The sequence below is a fragment of the Aricia agestis genome, chromosome 2, assembly GCF_905147365.1.
Source record: "Aricia agestis chromosome 2, ilAriAges1.1, whole genome shotgun sequence".
Taxonomy (NCBI): Eukaryota; Metazoa; Arthropoda; class Insecta; order Lepidoptera; family Lycaenidae; genus Aricia; species Aricia agestis.
The window spans coordinates 8,831,087-8,849,995 of record NC_056407.1 but is presented as its reverse complement, the minus strand read 5'-3'; the positions used below and the strand labels follow the sequence as shown (position 1 = coordinate 8,849,995).

The window sequence follows — 18,909 nt, the reverse complement described above, 5'->3', positions numbered from 1 at the left end:
ATATATATATATATATATTATATAGGGCTATTTCTTCCGTGAGTTTTAGCTAAAACATCGTTATAATAACTTTATTATCCTATTCATTGGAATATTATTGCGTCTTTATCAAATTGAAATGTATCAAGTTTTACATTCTTTTGCCCAGTTTTGTAGCAATTATTGATGGTATTCCCTGGTATTACCGATAGTTGTCTACCTATACGCCATCTAGTTACTGAAATGGAAACTGTTTGACAATCAATTTAAAAATAGAGTTCGACAAGGCTATTTATGAACGTGGCGAGAAAAGGAACTAACGCTTCTAGCATACAAAAACGTCATTTTTGACAGTTATCCTTTACCAGCAGCGCACATTAACTGACATTGACACATTCAATTAAAGCCTTGTCGAACTGTATAGGAAAATCCCTCATAGGAAATCTAGAAGTGTCTATCCTTACGCCATCTAGTTTAATTGTTAAAATTAAAATTAAAAAAATATAAATGAAAATCCCTCATTGTCAATACCAATGAATAAGGAAACAGATGGAAGCGACATAACTACAAAAAAGTGTGGCCGGCGCCATATTGCCAAGAACTAAACATGGCGGTCTATAGTGATGGGACACTCGGTTGATATTTGTCGAGGATATCGATAAACTAAGATGTTATAAGTGAGCGTCCTGTTATATTATATATTATATATATTAATATCAAAAATGATTTTTTTATCTATACTTATAATAAAATCGTAGAGGTAAAATTTTTGTACATTGAAAATAAACTTGAAAAAACGAGTCAGGGGCATATTAGAAGAGTAGTAGAATACATTTTAACTGTTTTTGAAATTTTTGTTTCTCTGTCTGTTTGTCTGTTTGTACAGGCTAATCTCTGAAACCGCTGGAATGATTTCAATGAAATTTGGCATGATAATACCTTACATCCCTGGTCAACATCTTAGATACTTTTTTTAACCGACTTTAAAAAAAGGAGGAGTTAATGTTTACTTTGCTGTTTGTGGTCAGATTTTCAAAATTCTTTTTTTGTTGTATAGATTGCCCGAATTTGATACCATGTTTACAATAAAATCGGCCAAGTGCGAGTCGGACTCACGCACGAAGGGTTCCGTACCGTTATAGAGAAAAAATAGGCCAAAAGTTGTGCTTTTGTATGGGAGCCCCCCTTAAATTTTAATTATATTCCAATTTTATTATTAATTATTAAATAACACATATATTTAAGGATTCTGTGAAAATTTCAACTGCCTACCTGTTGTAATTATTGGTATCGAGCAAAAAAGGCCAAAAAAATCATATTGGTATGGGAGCCCCGCTTAAATATTGATTTTATTTTGTTTTCAGTATTTGTTATTATAGCGGCAGCAGATATACACAATCTATGAAAATTTCAGAACTCTAGCTATAACGGTTCTTAAGATACAGTCTGGAGATAGACAGAAGGACAGACAACGAAGTCTTATAGTAATAGGGTCCCGTTTTTACCCTTTGGGTACAGAACCCTAAAAACGATGACTTGATAAGTAATGGAATTGAAGAAACTCCTCGGAATTTACAACAACAACCAAAGTGATTACCAATTCTAGCAAAGGTTGATCTTTAAAACTTTTCCTAATATTCGTAAACGCTTATCCACACACTGGATGGATATTGACCACTGCGTATCTCAATTCGTTACCAGCCATGGAAATTTTAAAGTCAAACTTTACGGATCTAAGTTACTAGCATCGGTCGAGCACATAGGTAGAAATGGTAGAATATGTACGACCGAAGGCAGTATGTTTGAATCATGTTCTCTGGGAGAGTTTTTTCTGCCAAGACGAAAGAACTACAATGCTAGACAACCTACAGTGTAAATCTGATGTCGCATACTACGGTGATCGTGGACAGCAGGAAATTAATCCGTGCCTTCAAGCGTTTTTGTCATAATTATTATTGGCAACAGTCTAACTAAACTAAAAATTCCAAAATTAATTTAGCTATACTTAGTACAGTTACAATTTTTATAATTATAGTTTATTTTCGTAGTGCATTAGAGGAGTCCACACCGCCCTTTTTTCCATACAAACGTTGTCCCCTGTTTCCTCCCTGGATAATGCTAGTAGAGTTATAATTTTTTCCCTAATGTCCCTATGTTTTCTTTTTTTTCATAATTTAATTATTAAATAAGATATGAACGTTCTAAAACCCAAAAAAATAAGATATGAACGTTCTAAAACCCAATAATATGATTCATAATATGAATCATAATATGAATCATAACATGATTCATAATATGATTCATTTTATGATTCATTTTATGATTCATATTGTGAATAATAATATGAATCATAATATGATTCATAAAATGATTCATATTATGATTCATATTGTGAATTACATTATGATTCATATTATGATTCATATTATGATTCATATTATGATTCATTTTATGATTCATATTGTGAATTATAATATGATTCACAATATGAATCATAATATGAATCATAATGTGATTCACAATATGAATCATAATATGAATCATTTTATGATTCATATTGTGAATCATAATACGATTCATAATACGACTCATTTTATGATTCATATTGTGAATCATAATACGAATCATAATATGAATCATTATATAATCTAAATTAATCAATCTGCTAAATTAATCATAATTGATTAATTTAGCAGGAATTGCTAAATTAATTATGATTAATTTAGCAATTCCTCTCGAGATTTGATATTTCAAATGAATTTAAATAATATTTTATTCAAATGATTCAATATTTCAATATTTCAATTCATTGATATTAATCAATTATTAATATTATATATTAATAAATAATAAATTATTAATTATTATTAATATAATAAAATATAACAATAAAAATGATAATAATAGTAAGTACTAAAAACGAAATTATTTTTTTTTTTTTTTTTTGGGGATATTTATCCCCAAAAAATTTTAGAAACCCACAATATTTATTTTTTCCACTAAATTAAAAAAATAAATCGTACATCTGGCAATACCGCGTTCTTACGATATATACTTCCATTGCGGGCTGCGGCGTTATTATCGCAGTAGTGTGTAACAACATGAGCGTCCTCACTTCTCATACAAAATGTACTGAAATCATATTAAATCGCGTGATCGATCGCGCGATATATCGCGCCTGTCTGCGGGAGCCTTACGGCCGTTCCCAATATTTGATCTATCTCTGGTTTTGCCCTACTAGAGATAGGAATAGCTCACATTAGACATTAGAGCCATATATTTTATGTCAGTTGTGAGCTATTTCTATAGATCAAATATTGGGAACGGCCGATAAAGTATATTGTGCAATGGTTTGAGTTTTTGCTTTTTTATAATTATTATAAACTTCAAATATTTTACAATGTTCGTTTTTCATAAATTTCAATTTGAAATATTTCAGCAGAATAATTACCGGTGAACCCACTTTTTTTTGGGCTTAAAAAATCGCAAATCGTACAAAGAAATTGATAAGCAGTTTTTAGCTGTTTATCTTTGATACAAAGTTTTTATTGAAATTACATCCTGACGAATTCTCAAAAATTATAACACTTCCGGCAAACATTTATGTATTTTTGTATGAATGGAAATTTTAAAATGAATTATTTCACGTAACTTGTCATTTATCGGTAAATTACCTATATTTTATTTTTTGATATCAATCGATGCAGGGTGTTTTATTCTACTATATTATGTTTCATATTTAGGTCAGAATCTTTGAATTTATAAACGTTATATACATCCATAAGATAATAAATTTACATTCAATAAAAATATTGTACTGCAGAATATTGTTTTTCCTCTATAATATACTCGACACTGGCCATGGTAAATAGCCGAAGTGCCATAATAAGAAAAAGAAAAAAAAGAAGAGGGAGGAAAATAAAAAAATATAAAATCGAGAGCTTTCGCCTTTCGCTGCGTTTTGGAAAATAGAAAGCTTCAAAGAAAGCTTTTCTTAAAAAACTGATACCTACTGCTGGATGTGTATTTATTACGGGCTACCTATAAATTATTACTTAATATCTTTAAAGGTCGCAACGAATGAAAATGAAAAGGTAAGTGAAGTTTTTATTTCAAGACCTACCAGTTATCAAAACTAAACATAACAACTTACTGCCGCACTCAGAGTGGAACATTAATTACTTATATGCAATTAATTCAAAATTTTGACATAAGCCCCATACATTATCTGTCAAATTCTTCATTAAATTGAAGGTTAATTGTAATTAAATGTCTCTGAGTACGGCGGTTAATGACTTAGGCTGGCCGGACACAGCCGGAAATTAATAATCGGAAATTCATATTATTAATTCAGAAAAACCGGAATACCATACAATATCAGTACGCTCCACACACATTCCGCTTTTTCAGATTATGAATTTCATAGATCAATCTGTAAGAATATGAATTTCTGATTATGAAATTCCGGCTGTGTGAGGCTAGCCTTAGATTAATAAGTTTTTTTTTTATGAAATAAGGGGGCAAATGAGCAAACGGGTCACCTGATGGTAAGCAACTTCCGTCACCCATGGACACTCGCAGCATCAGAAGAGCTGCAAGTGCGTTGCCGGCCTTTTAAGAGGGAATAAGGTAATAGGGGAGGGTAGGGAAGGGAAGGGAAGGGAATAGGGGAGGGTAGGGAAAGGAATAGGGTAGGGGATTGGGCCTCCGGTAAACTCACTCACCCAGCGAAACACAGCGCAAGCGCTGTTTCACGCCGGCTTTCTGTGAGAACGCAGGAGCGGATCTACTCTAAGGCTAAATGGGCTGCAGCCCAGGGCCCCGCGAATACAGAGGGCCCCCAACCGAACTGAAACCAACATACGATATTGTCAATAATAAAAATTATCTAGAATTAAACTATCTAGAAATTTATATGTGGGAGAGCCATGCTTAGGCACGAATGGGCCGGCTCGACCGGAGAAATACCACGTTCTCACAGAAAACCGGCGTGAAACAGCGCTTGCGCTGTGTTTCGCCGAGTGAGTAAGTTTACCGGAGGCCCAATCCCCTACCCTATTCCTTTCCCTACCCTCCCCTATTCCCTTCCCTTCCCATCCCTACCCTCCCCTATCACCCTATTCCCTTTTAAAAGGCCGGCAACGCACCTGCAGCTCTTCTGATGCTGCGAGTGTCCATGGGCGACGGAAGTTGCTTTCCATCAGGTGACCCGTTTGCTCGTTTGCCCCCCTATTTCATAAAAAAAAAACCGATCATAAGGTTGGCTCATTATCCAAATGCCATAGATGAACATTTAGTGAATGGTGCATTCGGTTAAAATCTTACTTACTGCAGTCTAAGACAGAGTCTTACACCTATTGCAGTGAAATTTTTTGGCTAATTTTAAATTTATGAAAAGAAACATGTTGATGTTTTCCCAAACTGCTATACCATCTTAAAGATTTTTTAACGATGCCGATCTCTAGCTGTGAAGCAGAGCCGTAGATAAATATAATACACGGGTAGCAGAGCGTTCTTTCTCCAGGATGTTGTATATAGAAAACAAATACAGGACAACAATGTCAACATTAATATTATCAGTTCTTATACAAATTTCGATTTAACAAAGGACCTACCAGTGCGATGACCAAATAAAAGAGTTCGCACTTTGTTTGTTAGTTTGAACGCGCTAATCTCAGGAACTACTGGAGCTAAGAAATAGAGGAAATTATGGAAAAATGGGGGAAATTATTTGAAAGGGCTTATCTCACGAACTACTGGAGCAGCAATTTTTCTGTTATTTGGCACAGTTAAGAAGTAGACCACGTGAAGGATCATAGGCTAATTTTTGTGGACTAATGATGATGGGCAAAAATGTATGGGCTCTGGTATTGGGCTCAACAGGAATGGATTGTATATTTTTAGGAAGGTACACCCATGTACATTAATGACCAATAGGGCGCTTGTCAAGATTCGTTGTACTTTTGAGTAAATCCATGTTAAAAGTGACATCGGCGCTCATACATTTCATACTGTTAATACGTTACAATATAACATGATTATTTTTAGGGTTCCGTAGTCAACAAGGAACCCTTATATTATAGTTTCGGTCTGTCCGTCCGTCCATCCGTCTGTCCGTCTATCCGTCCGTCCGTCTGTCCGTCCATCCATCCGTCTGTCTGTCCGCGGTTTTTCTCAGAGACTATAGGACCTACAAAGCTGTAATTCGGCACGAATGCACATATTAATGATGCCGACAAAATAGTGTATAAGATCTTTAAAAATATTTTCTTAAGGTACCTCCCCTTACACATCAAACGGGGATGATTTTTTTTTAAATAATGCTCTTGTCCCTGATTTTAAGTTAAGGGATTTAAGTTCTTAATACAATTTATACACTTATACAGTCTTATGTCTGTACACACACTTATCTTATATTTATATTTTATGTTCTGTCATCGTTACCTGCTCCGCCGTCCAAGGGTGAGCAGTATGAGTAAGGGGTTAAAATACTACTGTGAGCGTAAATCTAAGGTGTACTGTCTAAGACAAGACATTCGTAACCTTTCTAAGCGCAAATAAATCTTACCACATAGACGACAAAAACTACATCGGTAACGCCGGCCTTGTACGTTAACTGTACATTATTTCAAAAAGTACAGTTGCTAGGGGCTGGGCGCCATATAACTTTTTTACCTACTCACTAAGAGCTATCTAATGGTATATATTTTATCTCTGTTGAGACTTATACCAAAATGCCCATGATCCTTTGTCTGTGAAATATCTAATATACGTGGGCGAAGCCGCGCGGAACATCTAGTATATAACATAACCATTTATAACCCATATAAATAAATTAAATATTTTGTTTTCCTATTTTCTTCCTGTACTTAACATAATATATTACACTAGACGTTCCGCGCGGCTTCACCCGCGTAAATTAGATATTTCACAGACAAATTAGTCCACAAAAAAATAGCCTATGATCCTTTACGTGGTCTACTTCTTATCTGTGCCAAATAACAGAAAAATTCCTCCAATAGTTCGTGAGATAAGCCCTTTCAAATAATTTCCCCCGTTTTTTCCACATTTTCCTCTATTTCTTCGCTCCTATTAGTCTTAGCGTGATAAAGTATAGCCTATAGCCTTTCTCGATAAATGGGCTATCTAACACTGAAATATTTTTTTAAATCGGACCAGTATAGTTCCTAAGATTAGCGCGTTCAAACAAACAAACTAACAAACTCTTCCGCTTTATAATATTAAATAATAATAAGTGTCATAAAGTTAATATACCTAGCGGAATAGAGAAACAAAGGCCTGAGCAAGAGAGATGAGAGATAAGTAACACTGCGTGGTAAAAAGAGACGTGTGATACATGACAGCAGTACTCTTTTTTTGACGTCCAGTCGGCACGTGCCGCACGATGACAATTTAATCTCATAGAAATAATGTTCAATCATGCTTGTGTAAGTGTGTATGTACACATAATATTTTTACACACAGATGAAACCATTTTCGGTTACGTTTGACAGCTCGAGATTGTTGCTCTATTCCGCTAGGTATATAACTTTATGATTAGTATCTAAGATATAGGTACCTACATCACTACAGAAAACAGTTTCTTGTCAAAATAGCAATTAGTTGAGTAATTAGGTAGGGCCCCCTAAGCAGTATTAGCCCAGGGCCCCACAAATTCAAGATCCGCCCCTGTGAGAACGTGGTAATTCTCCGGTCGAGCCGGCCCATTCGTGTCGAAGCATGGCTCTCCCACGTAAAGTAAAGACTATCCATCGCAAATTTGTAGGCCACATAAAAGTGGTCACTCATTTGCATTCGTCGTTCGAGGCAAAGAAACATAGTACAGGTACTGGGTACATTATAATAATAGGTAGGTATCTTATAGAGAGTACGTAACATTTTCACCCAATAGTAATCACTAACCAGAAACATTGAGATAAAAGTACATACTACGTACTTATATGTACCTCAATGACCATTTTCTCACCTCCGCGGAGGTGAGAAAACGCTCCGGGCAGAAAATGTCAACTTTCTTCCTGCTGCGCTTACCGATGTTGCCGATTCCCGAATCCCGCCTCCGTCGATGAGAAAAATAGTATATGCAATAATGCACCAATCCATGGGCAGGAAAGGAAATAAGAAAGCCTCAGATCACATGTTTATCATACACATAATATATTGTGATCTGAGACATTTCTTATTTTCCTGCCCTAGGTGCGTAATGTTATAAATGTACTATTTTGTCACAATAATTATTATTGGAAACAGTCTCACAACAAATTCTAAAACAAAAAGTTTATGTGACGTCACGCGATGATTTTACATTGTTTTATCATTTTGGAGTCTTGTTACGTTATTCTTCTTCTTTTTTATTAATGGCTCCTTTGTGAGTTGCCAGTATCAGAGTGTTTTGGCAAAGACTTTACTTTATGAGATGGCTTTATGAAGAAACAAGGTTACGGTATGATGAGACGCGTACGGTGACTGTTGAAAAATCTAGGGTTAGTTCTATACACCTTACAATTTAATACTGTTAGTATAAATGTATGAACATAAAGTTTCAACTAAGGGAGTATTTACAGAGGACAGAACTGAAGTAAAATTGATAGGGCGAGGAATAGTAGGGGGAAGGAAATCGTATAAGGAAGGTTGGTATCTTGGGCAAGAGAAAAAAATATGGTCTAGAGTGCCCTCGTCTAGGCCGCATTCACATAAGGAGCTATCTCGGACCCTAATCTTTGCTAAGAAAACAGGCGTGCAGCAGTGTCCTAGCCTCATGCGACAAATTGTTGAACACACTGTTTTGCTTGCCTTTTTGAATTTAAAAAACCATGGCTTTACAGGAATAAAATTTTGAATATTAAAATAGTGTTTTCCTTTACTTTCACTAGTTCTGACCCATATATTGTGCCAGCTATTGTACATGTGGGTTTTGGCCAGCGGAACTAAATCCTGGCAATAGACTGTAAATTGACTTGACACTCCTGTACTTACTCCTGTTACGTTATTGTCAACAAAAAAGCAAGAAACGATACATAAACTACCCAAACGCATCTATCAAAACTATCATCTTGACATTTTTGTCGTCTATGATTTTCGATTAGCCATGACACTACACTGATAGGACTTTAACGGCTTTTATGAAGTTTAACCGTACAACATTGGACGTTCTGAAGATAAAACTCGGATTTGCTCTGAACGTTATGTTGGTGAAATGCAATTTGGTGCTATAAACGCGTTTATACGCTTAGAACCGTTTTAGTGTACACTAAGCGCGTTCTATTTTTTAGGTGAAATCGCACCTAAATAAAATGACTTGAAATAACTTCTGCTCTTGTTTCTTAGGTAATCCTTCGTTGTAATACATTTAGGGGAATTTCACCAATCACACTTAAAACTTCGTTTCATTAAACTAAGTTCTCATTGAACAATGAACGCCTTTATATTATGGCGACGTAAATCTCGTTTATCCATACTAATATTATAAATGCGAAAGTATCTCTGTCTGTCTGTCTGTCTGTCTGTCTCGCTTTCACGCCAAAACTACTGAACCGATTGCAATGAAATTTTGTACACAGTTATTCTAGAGTCTGAGAAAGGACATAGGCTACATTTTGATGTGGGAAAATATTCCATGAAAATATCGATGAAAATGAATTCGCATTGCGCGTGGCCAGCTCTCATCCCGGGGGTCCTGGGTTCGAGTCCCGCAGGCGGAACAAAAAGTTTTCAATGTTCCTGGGTCTTGGATGTGTATTAAAATAAAATTTCAAAAATCTTAAATATATTTTATATATAATATTATAAAAAATCCAGAAATATATCGATGCAATGAACATTTTAGTTCTAATACGATTCAACAGATGGCGTTTTATTTTTTACTTCATTGTAACATAGAACTAATCATACTTAAGAACTCCTACTGCATTTCTAATATATGTGACAAGTTGACAACAGAAGGCGCTCTAAAATAAAGGAGTTCAAGTGTACCGTGTTGGCCTATATTCCATCTAGAAAATATATCAATGCAATCAACATTTTAATTCTAATATATGAAAACAGATGGCGTTTTATTTTTTACTTAAATATATTTATGTATAATATTATAAAACATCCAGAAATATATCGATGCAATGAACATTTTAGTTCTAATACGATTCAACAGATAGCGTTTTATTTAGACCCCAATTACACAACTTTACCCATAAACTATTTATCATTGATAGGTTTAAGATTACGTCACTGCACAGATAAAGTACTGAGTTATTTAATACCGTAGAATAGATATAACAATAGAAAAAAAACGAAACTTAAATGTAAGATGATACCACCTCTTATAGTAAGACTTTTGAGCAAGCGTCAGCGCGATGTAGAAGACGCACGGCGCCATCTATTATGAATTTTTGGAACTAACTTAATTTGAACAAATTTACGCATTTTCACCCCCTGACAACCCTTTTTTCCAGTAAAAAAGTAGCCTATGTCCTTTCTCAGGCTAAAGCCTGAGAAAGGACATAGGCTACTTTTTTGACTATCTTGACTATCTTTATACAAAATTTCATTACAATCGGTTCGGTAGTTTTGGCGTTTGGCGTGAAAGCGAGACTGACAGACAGAGATACTTTCGCATTTATAATATTAGTATAGATTATGTGCACACTGCACAGCTGTTTTTGGGTCTTTTGATTAATTAAGGGCCGCGCTACACCGGAATGGCAGCGGCGAGGCGAGCACTTTCAGCGCTGCCATTCCGGTGTAGCGCGGCCCTAAGAGGGGTACCACTTACCAGGGTTTTAAAAAGTTTTTAAATTTGACACAAATTTTGTTGACACCGCGCGCTATAAACTAAAGTCCACGCGGACGAAGTCGCGGGCAACAGCTAGTTTCAAATAGATTTTACATTCTTCTTTTTATCGCGATTAATGAATCTTTGTTTACCGTCATGCGATGATTTTTATGTTTTTATCATCTTGGAGCCTTGTCACATTGTTTTATTAACAAAATAGCAAGAAACGATAATTAAGCTAACCAAACGCATCTCTGAAAACTGTCACCTTAACAATTTTTTCGTCTGTGTTTTTCGATCTGTCATGACACTACACTGACAGGACTTAAATGTGTTTTATGAAATTAAAACTCGAATATTCAGATTATTCATTCAGAAGATAAAAATCGGATTTGCTGTGAACGAGTTTAGTTTATGTTGGTGAAATGCAATTGACTGTTATTTAAAACGTGTTTATACGTTTAGAACCGATTTAGTGTGCGCTAAGCGCATTTAATTTCTTTGGTGAAATCGCACCTACTTGGAATCGTATAAAAACGGAATATAGTACAAAAAAGTTTCTAGGGAACATATTCGAGTCCAAGATTAATAATATTTATTTTAGGAAATGTCGCAAAAAGTTAAAAAAATCAATGTGGTACTTTAGTTTAAAAAGTTGTAATTTATGTTAAAATCAATAAATTTCAGTAAATAATCGTAGTTTTAAATGTTTTACCAAATTTCGGTTTCGGCCGTAACTGAGAGTATGGCCGAAAGTTCGGTTTCGGTTTCGGCTGAAAAATCAGTTTCGGTTGGACACTACTTAGTAATCAAAATTATTTTACGTTTATTCCATAAAGTTAATATACCTAGCGGAATAGAGAAACAAAGGCCTGAGGAAGAGAGATATCACTATCAGTAACACTGCGTAGTAAAACGTGTGATACATGACAGCAGCACTCTTTTTTTGACGTCCAGTCGGCACGTACCGCACGTTGACAATTTATTCTCATAGAATTCATGTTCAATCATGCTTGTGTAAGTGTATACGTACACATATTTTTCACACAGATGAAAATCAATTTTGGTTTCGTTTGACAGCTCGAGATTGTTGCTCTATTCCGCTAGGTATATTAACTTTATGGTTTATTCCCGTGGTGTTTCCCCTTCAGTTCTTTGACTTTCGTTCACTGCAACTTTGTGCTGTCTCCCGCTTTGTATCTGAGCAATTTCGTTGCGGGTCCCAAGACAGCTTTACCATGTCCTTCGGGCTCCCTGAGATCATATCAAAGGGTTTTCGACTTTCGTGGTTGGATACCGCTGTCAATCCTGGCGAGTGGCGACACAGGAGAGACAGTGGTGGGAATGTGTGGTAGGCCAAAGCTCGTTTAAAAAAACAAGAAATCCCTGAGAAATATAATATTATGTCAATGATGTCAGTTGATGACCCATTTTATTTACGCCTAGTGCGGTTACAGAGGCTCTTACTTTCTACTTACATAATTTAAAATTTTATACATCGTTGTTAAAAAAATAATATTTAAAAATTATACTTAAGCTGTAAGTAATTAAAAATTAAACAAAAGTGGTCTCCCGCACTTGTTTATTAGTGCCTATAAGTTATTGCTTTTTTTCACAATTCGGTAACTATCGTAACTAATATTATGAGAGCGATAGTTTAGCGAGTAATCTAACGAATTCACTTTGATAAGACAATCAGTAATCTGAACCCAAACAATAAAACATTAAAGAGACACTCCACGGGTTATCTGACCCTCACATTGATGATTGACGATGCCACTTATTAGGTTAGCGCAAACCTAACCAGTATTCTATCTAAATCTCCCTTCGGTGTTCTAACTTCTAACCCTCGGTCGGCTTCTAGTCTCTACTCTCTACTTTTAAAACCGTAAATTGTGCGGAACCCTCGCGAAGTATTACCTACACGCACTTCGCCGGTTTTCCGTAACGAACGTACAGATGTCATTTCACATTTACATACTAGCTTTGTAATACTGACATAGCGTCACGTAGCATGTAAAATAGCTATACAAGTACATAGCTGTACACTACTGGAATTGATAACAGCCATTGATCTGAAGCTAGCTACTTCCGAGCGAACTTTATTTGTCCGTTGACCCAATCTGCGTGCGCTCGCGCAGTACGAGTCTGCGATTGCCAGTGTTCGATTGCAGAAGTGTGTAGTTCTGTGTGTTCGGAATTCGGATTTCATTTAAATTTTGAACACATTCTCCTCGTTACCTACCAAGAATATAATATTATGTGCCTGGAACATTTTCAACGGTTTTTATTGAACTGATATTGTAATCGGTATGTGTTGTTTTAAATTATTATTTATCATACTTATTATAAAATATGTAATTGTCTAGAAATTTCTGGGTCAGCTCTACTTTTTCATGTTTTAAGATAACCGGCATTCTATTTGTAGTTTATCGCATATTGTGATGATAATAATGAATAGGTATCTGACTTTTAGTGATACATATTACATATTATATATTTAATTTTTAATTAATATTAATTTAATAATAAGATAAGTAACTTACATCATAGTTCATGTACTTATATCTATTTCTATTATTATGCAAGATTTTTTAAAAGAGGAAACTGAAGGACAAATAAGGAAGCTAGCTTATAAATGAACGACGATATCGATAGTAGTATCGTTAATGAAAGAATTAGAAAATTGTCTACTATTTTGCATGAAAAAAATCAATCGATTCCACTAACTGGTTCGGATCGGCACCTAGTTGGGAATAAAATAAAAGAAATAACTCAATAAAAGAAGTAACCGAATGATAAGTAAACCGTAATAAACTTTTTATCATAAAACGAATTCAAGTACAATAAGCACGGAGTACCAGAATTATTTATATTACGTAGAGCTTAACGGACGCTATCATTAAAATACTAACCCCCTCACTAAAATATTTATAATATTATAACAACCAATAAAAAGAAGGGGTCAGCTTGCTCGTAAGAATTGCTTGTTAAACTAATATGTATTCTGTGGACGCCTCCGTGGTCTAGTGGTATAGAGCGCGGCTCTTGACTCGGAGGTCGTGGGTTCAATTCCCGCGTTGGAAAGTTGTTTTTAGTTTGGTTAGGACAATGCAGGCTGATCACCTGATTGTCTGACAAGTAAGATGATCCATGCGTCGGATGGGCATGTAAAAAGTCGGTCCTGCGCCTGATCTCTCGCCAGTCGTGTCGGTCGTCCGTCCCACTGGGTTATGAGAGTAAAGGAATAGAGAGTGCTCTTGTGTACTGCGCACATACTTGGGCACTATAAAATTACTCCTGCGTAGCTGGCCTGGTTTCAATGAAACCGGCCACCGTCACCGAAACCGGCGCGGGAGCTATTATTATTATTCTGTGGAATTGAATAGAACAAACTATTCTGTATAAATTCTGATAGAGTTTTTAGTTACTGGATAGATGATGCCCTTAAGAGGAGTCCACACCGCCCTTTTTTCCATACAAACGTTGTCCCCTGTTTCCTCCCTGGATAATGCTAGTAGAGTTATAATTTTTTTCCTGAATATCTTCAGCCACTAATACAATGTCCCTATGTTTTCTTTTTTTTTTTTCATAATTTAATTATTCAATAAGATATGAACGTTCAAAAACCCAAAAAAATGGCCAGATTTTCCGCTGTGTTCAAACATCCAGAAAACAGATTTAGCTAGATTATACAAAAAAAACTAAAACATAGGAACACAGCTCAGGCCTTTCTTTAATCTTTAATGAAAAAAGTACTTAAATCGGTTAAGTTTTCGAGAAGGAATCAGGGGACAACGAATCGTTGATTTTCTGCAATTGTCTCTATCGCGTTCTGCGATATAGGCTTGAGGTAAAGGAGACAGCTATAGATATTACACGTTCTTTTTTGTCATTTCTCTAATCCCTGGTGTATCCTCTTAACTTCGTTGCGACCAAAATTTGATTGTTCCGGAATGCGATTTCTGAAGTGAAACTGTCCTATGTCCTTTCCTTGGTCTCGACTCTCGAGTTCTCTTCATACTAAATCTCATTAAAATCTGTTCAGCTTCTTAAGTGATAATATTATTAATAAAGGATTGGTATTTGTTACTGAAGAAAAATTTTTGGCATACCGAATGCGAAACGGCCAAATATCATTAATTAATTACTTAATTTAACCAAAGCATGTAAATTATCTTGCTTATTATTAAATTTTATTTTTAACTAGCTGTCCCGGTGAACTTCGTGTCACTTTAAAACCTTCCCTGGACTTCTACCAATATTTTAAGACTAAAATTAGCCCAATCCGTTCAGCTGTTTTCGAGTTTTAGCGTTACTAACACAATTGAAAATTCATTTATATAATATACCTTTATAGATTTTACTAAAGCAGTGCCCGAGTGCTAATTTTTGTCTTAAAAATAAAAGCTGTAGAGCCTGTAGACATTTTGTACCAGTCACCTATATCCGGAAATTTATTTGATAAATATGTTAATTATGTGCTTATAATACTGTAGATAATGTTATAAAAATAGTCGTCCCATATATTTTAGTTTAGAATGTCAGGTTTTGTTATGACTCCACTAACTTACTTGTTATGGTCACGACTCACGACATATTCGACCTAAATATTCTTCATCGAAATAGAGAACGATGTTATTAATCGTGATTGAAAGTGACAATAGGTCGGTGTACTGTGTGGGATATTGTAACTGTATACTGGCTACTGTTTTGGCTATTAAAAAAGTGTTTGAAAAATGTTAGAATGGCATTATCAAATATCAGACGCCGTATGTATTTTTAAGAGTCTGGAAATTTATGATCACTGATTTGTGTATCCTATTATCGGAATTGTGTTCTTGCTTGATATAAAACCCTTTTGTGTTTGAACTTTGAAATCTCTACTCCGATACTCCAGTCTGCAACATAAGCTGCCTAGCTTGTCGACAGAGCTTTGTTACACTTTACACATGATGGGCTCTATATGGGGTGCTGCCTCTTTCTAAAGAGTAGGTACACAAGTATATTATCCAAACTAACGAACCTGCAGTCTGCTAGGCTGTGAGTTGTGACAAATTCACGCTAACCGCGTTACCCCGATTAAGATTCAACTTCCTAGGGACAAGGAGATACTTCTTAGTCCAGGGAAAGGACTAAAGGATGGTTTTTAGCGCCGAAAAATTGGCTTCCTCGCGATAAACAAATGTAACGGAGTTTTTTTTTTGTTTCAGATAAAAATGTTTTCCAAGACGATTATTTGCAGTGTGCCAATATGGTGTTTATTTGTTCTTAACCTGTTAGCACAATCGAAAGCAGAGATTTTCACTGCAATATCAGAAGTGGAGCCCTTGCTGGAGACACACAAGAGAATTATCGAAGATCTAGACGACTACATTACCAAAGAAGAAAATAGACTTAGCGTATTAAAGAGGTGAGAAGAAATACAACTTTAATGATAAAAAAAAGTTTTAATATAATATGACTCATAATAATTAATACAGTGTATGCCGAATAATATCCCAGTATTTATAACCTATTTATATTCATTTAGTGACTAAGCAAGCTAATATTATAGAGCTGACTATGCAGAATTTAGAGCCGCATTTTTTTGTCTTTAATTTCTGACTGGTTTCTTAGGTTTTTGACAAGAATTTCTGTATTCACTGACGTTCTGATTGGCTTACGTTAACCTATGGCCATTGCTATAAAAAATAAAACTCACTGAACTCACTGAAACCCACTGAACCAAAACTCCTGTTAAAACCATAAAGACTGGGCCTGTTAGGTTAGGTTTTCGCGTGAATTATTTAATATCTAAACCTTCATTGGATCGTTGTTAGAACGATTTAAATAAATCGCTCGGAACTGAGATGACCGATAAAAAGGATTCCACATTAATGTAACGGGACGAATGTTTGGATACCCGAAATTTGTACCGTTATAATCCAGTTCAGGGTATCAGTGTAGATTTGTATTTTATAAACTAAATATAAAACGAGTTCCGCGACCCAATATTAGCGGTATGCTAGTCTTCTCGTGTTAAGTTTCCTCTAAAGTTGTAGATCCCGTTATATGTAAACAAAGACTTAGTAACGTATTTGTTAAATCATAATTTGTTCAAGCATTTATTACATCTTCTCAATTATCTCCTTCATTAAATATTTAACTTAATACGATAAGGATACGCTTGTGTGCAATAATTAAGGGTATTGTAGATTTGATGCCTCTGTGAACGTGAAAACTTGGTAGGCGACTTTGTTGATATTTTATCACAAGCTGAATGAATATTATTTTTATATGGCACCCTATAAGAGTGGCCACTTGTTTGCAATTGATTGTTTCGGTCTATCGCAAATGAATTGGTGAAACCTAATACTTGTTTTCAGGGTAAACCCCTATAAGGAAAACCAATTTATATATATTATATCGTGTCATAATGTCAAAATCTCGACATTATTTTGACAAAACTCTATAAAAATTTATAGAGTTTTGTCAAAATCATGTCATTATGTTGTATAACATTATGTTATTTCGATGATAGATCTACGCGAGAAAAAATGTTTGTCATGCTAAGGTCAATAGAGATGAAGAGACAAACCATCAAACATCGAGAAAACATGTAGAGTGAGATATCTCGTTGGCGTATGCTAGGCAGGCTGTTCGCTATGTTTCTCTTTTCTAACTTTTATCTATGCATATTGTTGACATAATATTGTATTATACGTTTTATGTTGCAGGCATTTAGAGATATACAAGCGGGAACATGACAAGGCTATGGAGGACATCCCGAACTACCTCGGTAACCCTATCAACGCGTTCACGCTTATCAAAAGACTGACCACGGATTTGGACTTCATCGAGCAGAGCATCGAAGTGGGCACAGGTAAGACTGGAGGGCCGACCCAGAGTTTAGGTTAGGGGGCCCTTATTCACTAGTACGGAAACTCTTTCTGGGTCCGTTTGTCCCCGTCTAAAGCCGCCTCCCCATATAGGCGAACGCGTTGGCCGACGCGTTGGCAGACGCGTTGGCAGTGCGCTTGCAACGGCGTTTGTGAGTAATCCACACATAGGAAGGTCGTTCAGTATGCTTTGGATCGCGCCAATGTGCGGACGGATTAAAAATGGATGTTGAGTCGCTAACAGCTGCAGCTGATATTTATTCACAGCTTATAATTACTTTGTAAATGTGGACAAGAAAAAGTTTTTAAAGGGTATTCTCGAAATAAATAAATAAAAGGCGAGAAAACGTAACAAACAAAGAAATAAACTCACTTTTACATAATATTTTATAATATTAAAATAATTATTATAAGTAATTATTTTATTACCTACTTATTATTTATTAAATTATTACATATAAATATTATTACATATTATATTATTATAATTATCATAACTATAACTCCGGGCGAACTGATCGCGCGGCCTATGTGTGGTTGGAGCGCAAAGCCTGCGACAAATGTCCTTTGATTTTTCCGACACCGCGCGGTAAGTTCGCAAACGCGTCGGCCAACGTCTAAATACCTACGGCCAGCGCGCGAACGCCCGTTCTACACATTGGGCCAACGCGTCTGCCAACGCGTTGGCCAACGCGTTCGCCTATGTCGAGTGCCGGCATAAGCTAAGGAGACCCTGGGCTTATACTTCTCAAGGAAAAAAATATAAATATACTAAATGTCCCGCGCGGCTTCGCCTGCGTTAATTAGGAATTTTACGGAAACCGTAAATTTTCCTGCAAAAAATAGCTTATGTCGCTTCACGTGGTCTACTCTGTATGTGTGCCAAATTACAAAAAAATTGCTCCAGTAGTTCGTGAGATTCTAATAATTTTCCCCGATTTTCCACATCTTCCTCTTTTTCTTCGGTCCCATTAGTTTAAGGGTGATAATTTATAGCCTTCCTCGATAAATGAGCTATCTAACACTGAAAGAATTTTCTAAATCGGACCAGTAGTTCCTGAGATTAGCGCGTTCAAGCAAATAAAGAAACACACTTTTCAGCTTTATAATATTAAGTAAGTATAGATTTTTTTTAATCGCTAGATAAACTAATAATAGGGTCATAATAGGCTCGATAATAAGTAATACAAATAAGTGAAAGTGTTATTCAAGGTTATTCTCTACTTTATTATTTACTTGTACATAATGAAAACGTTAAATGCA

The 18,909-nt window shown here is 35.5% G+C and overlaps 1 protein-coding gene across 3 annotated transcripts in view; it reads left to right on the top strand.

Moving 5' to 3' along the window:
- The first annotated feature begins 3,909 nt into the window (after positions 1 to 3,909).
- The window catches only part of LOC121736829 (prolyl 4-hydroxylase subunit alpha-1-like), a 42,059-nt gene continuing 27,059 nt past the window's right edge, over positions 3,910 to 18,909 (top strand). The window contains exons 1-3 of one of the 3 annotated variants that reach the window (XM_042128263.1): positions 3,910 to 4,073; positions 15,979 to 16,178; positions 17,485 to 17,630. In XM_042128263.1, the coding sequence (XP_041984197.1) occupies positions 3,999 to 4,073; positions 15,979 to 16,178; positions 17,485 to 17,630 (421 nt within the window). In that variant the 5' untranslated portion in view covers positions 3,910 to 3,998. Of the gene's footprint in view, positions 4,074 to 12,870; positions 13,076 to 15,978; positions 16,179 to 17,484; positions 17,631 to 18,909 lie in introns of those variants that run through there. The other 2 variants (XM_042128253.1, XM_042128271.1) reach the window with 2 other exon arrangements.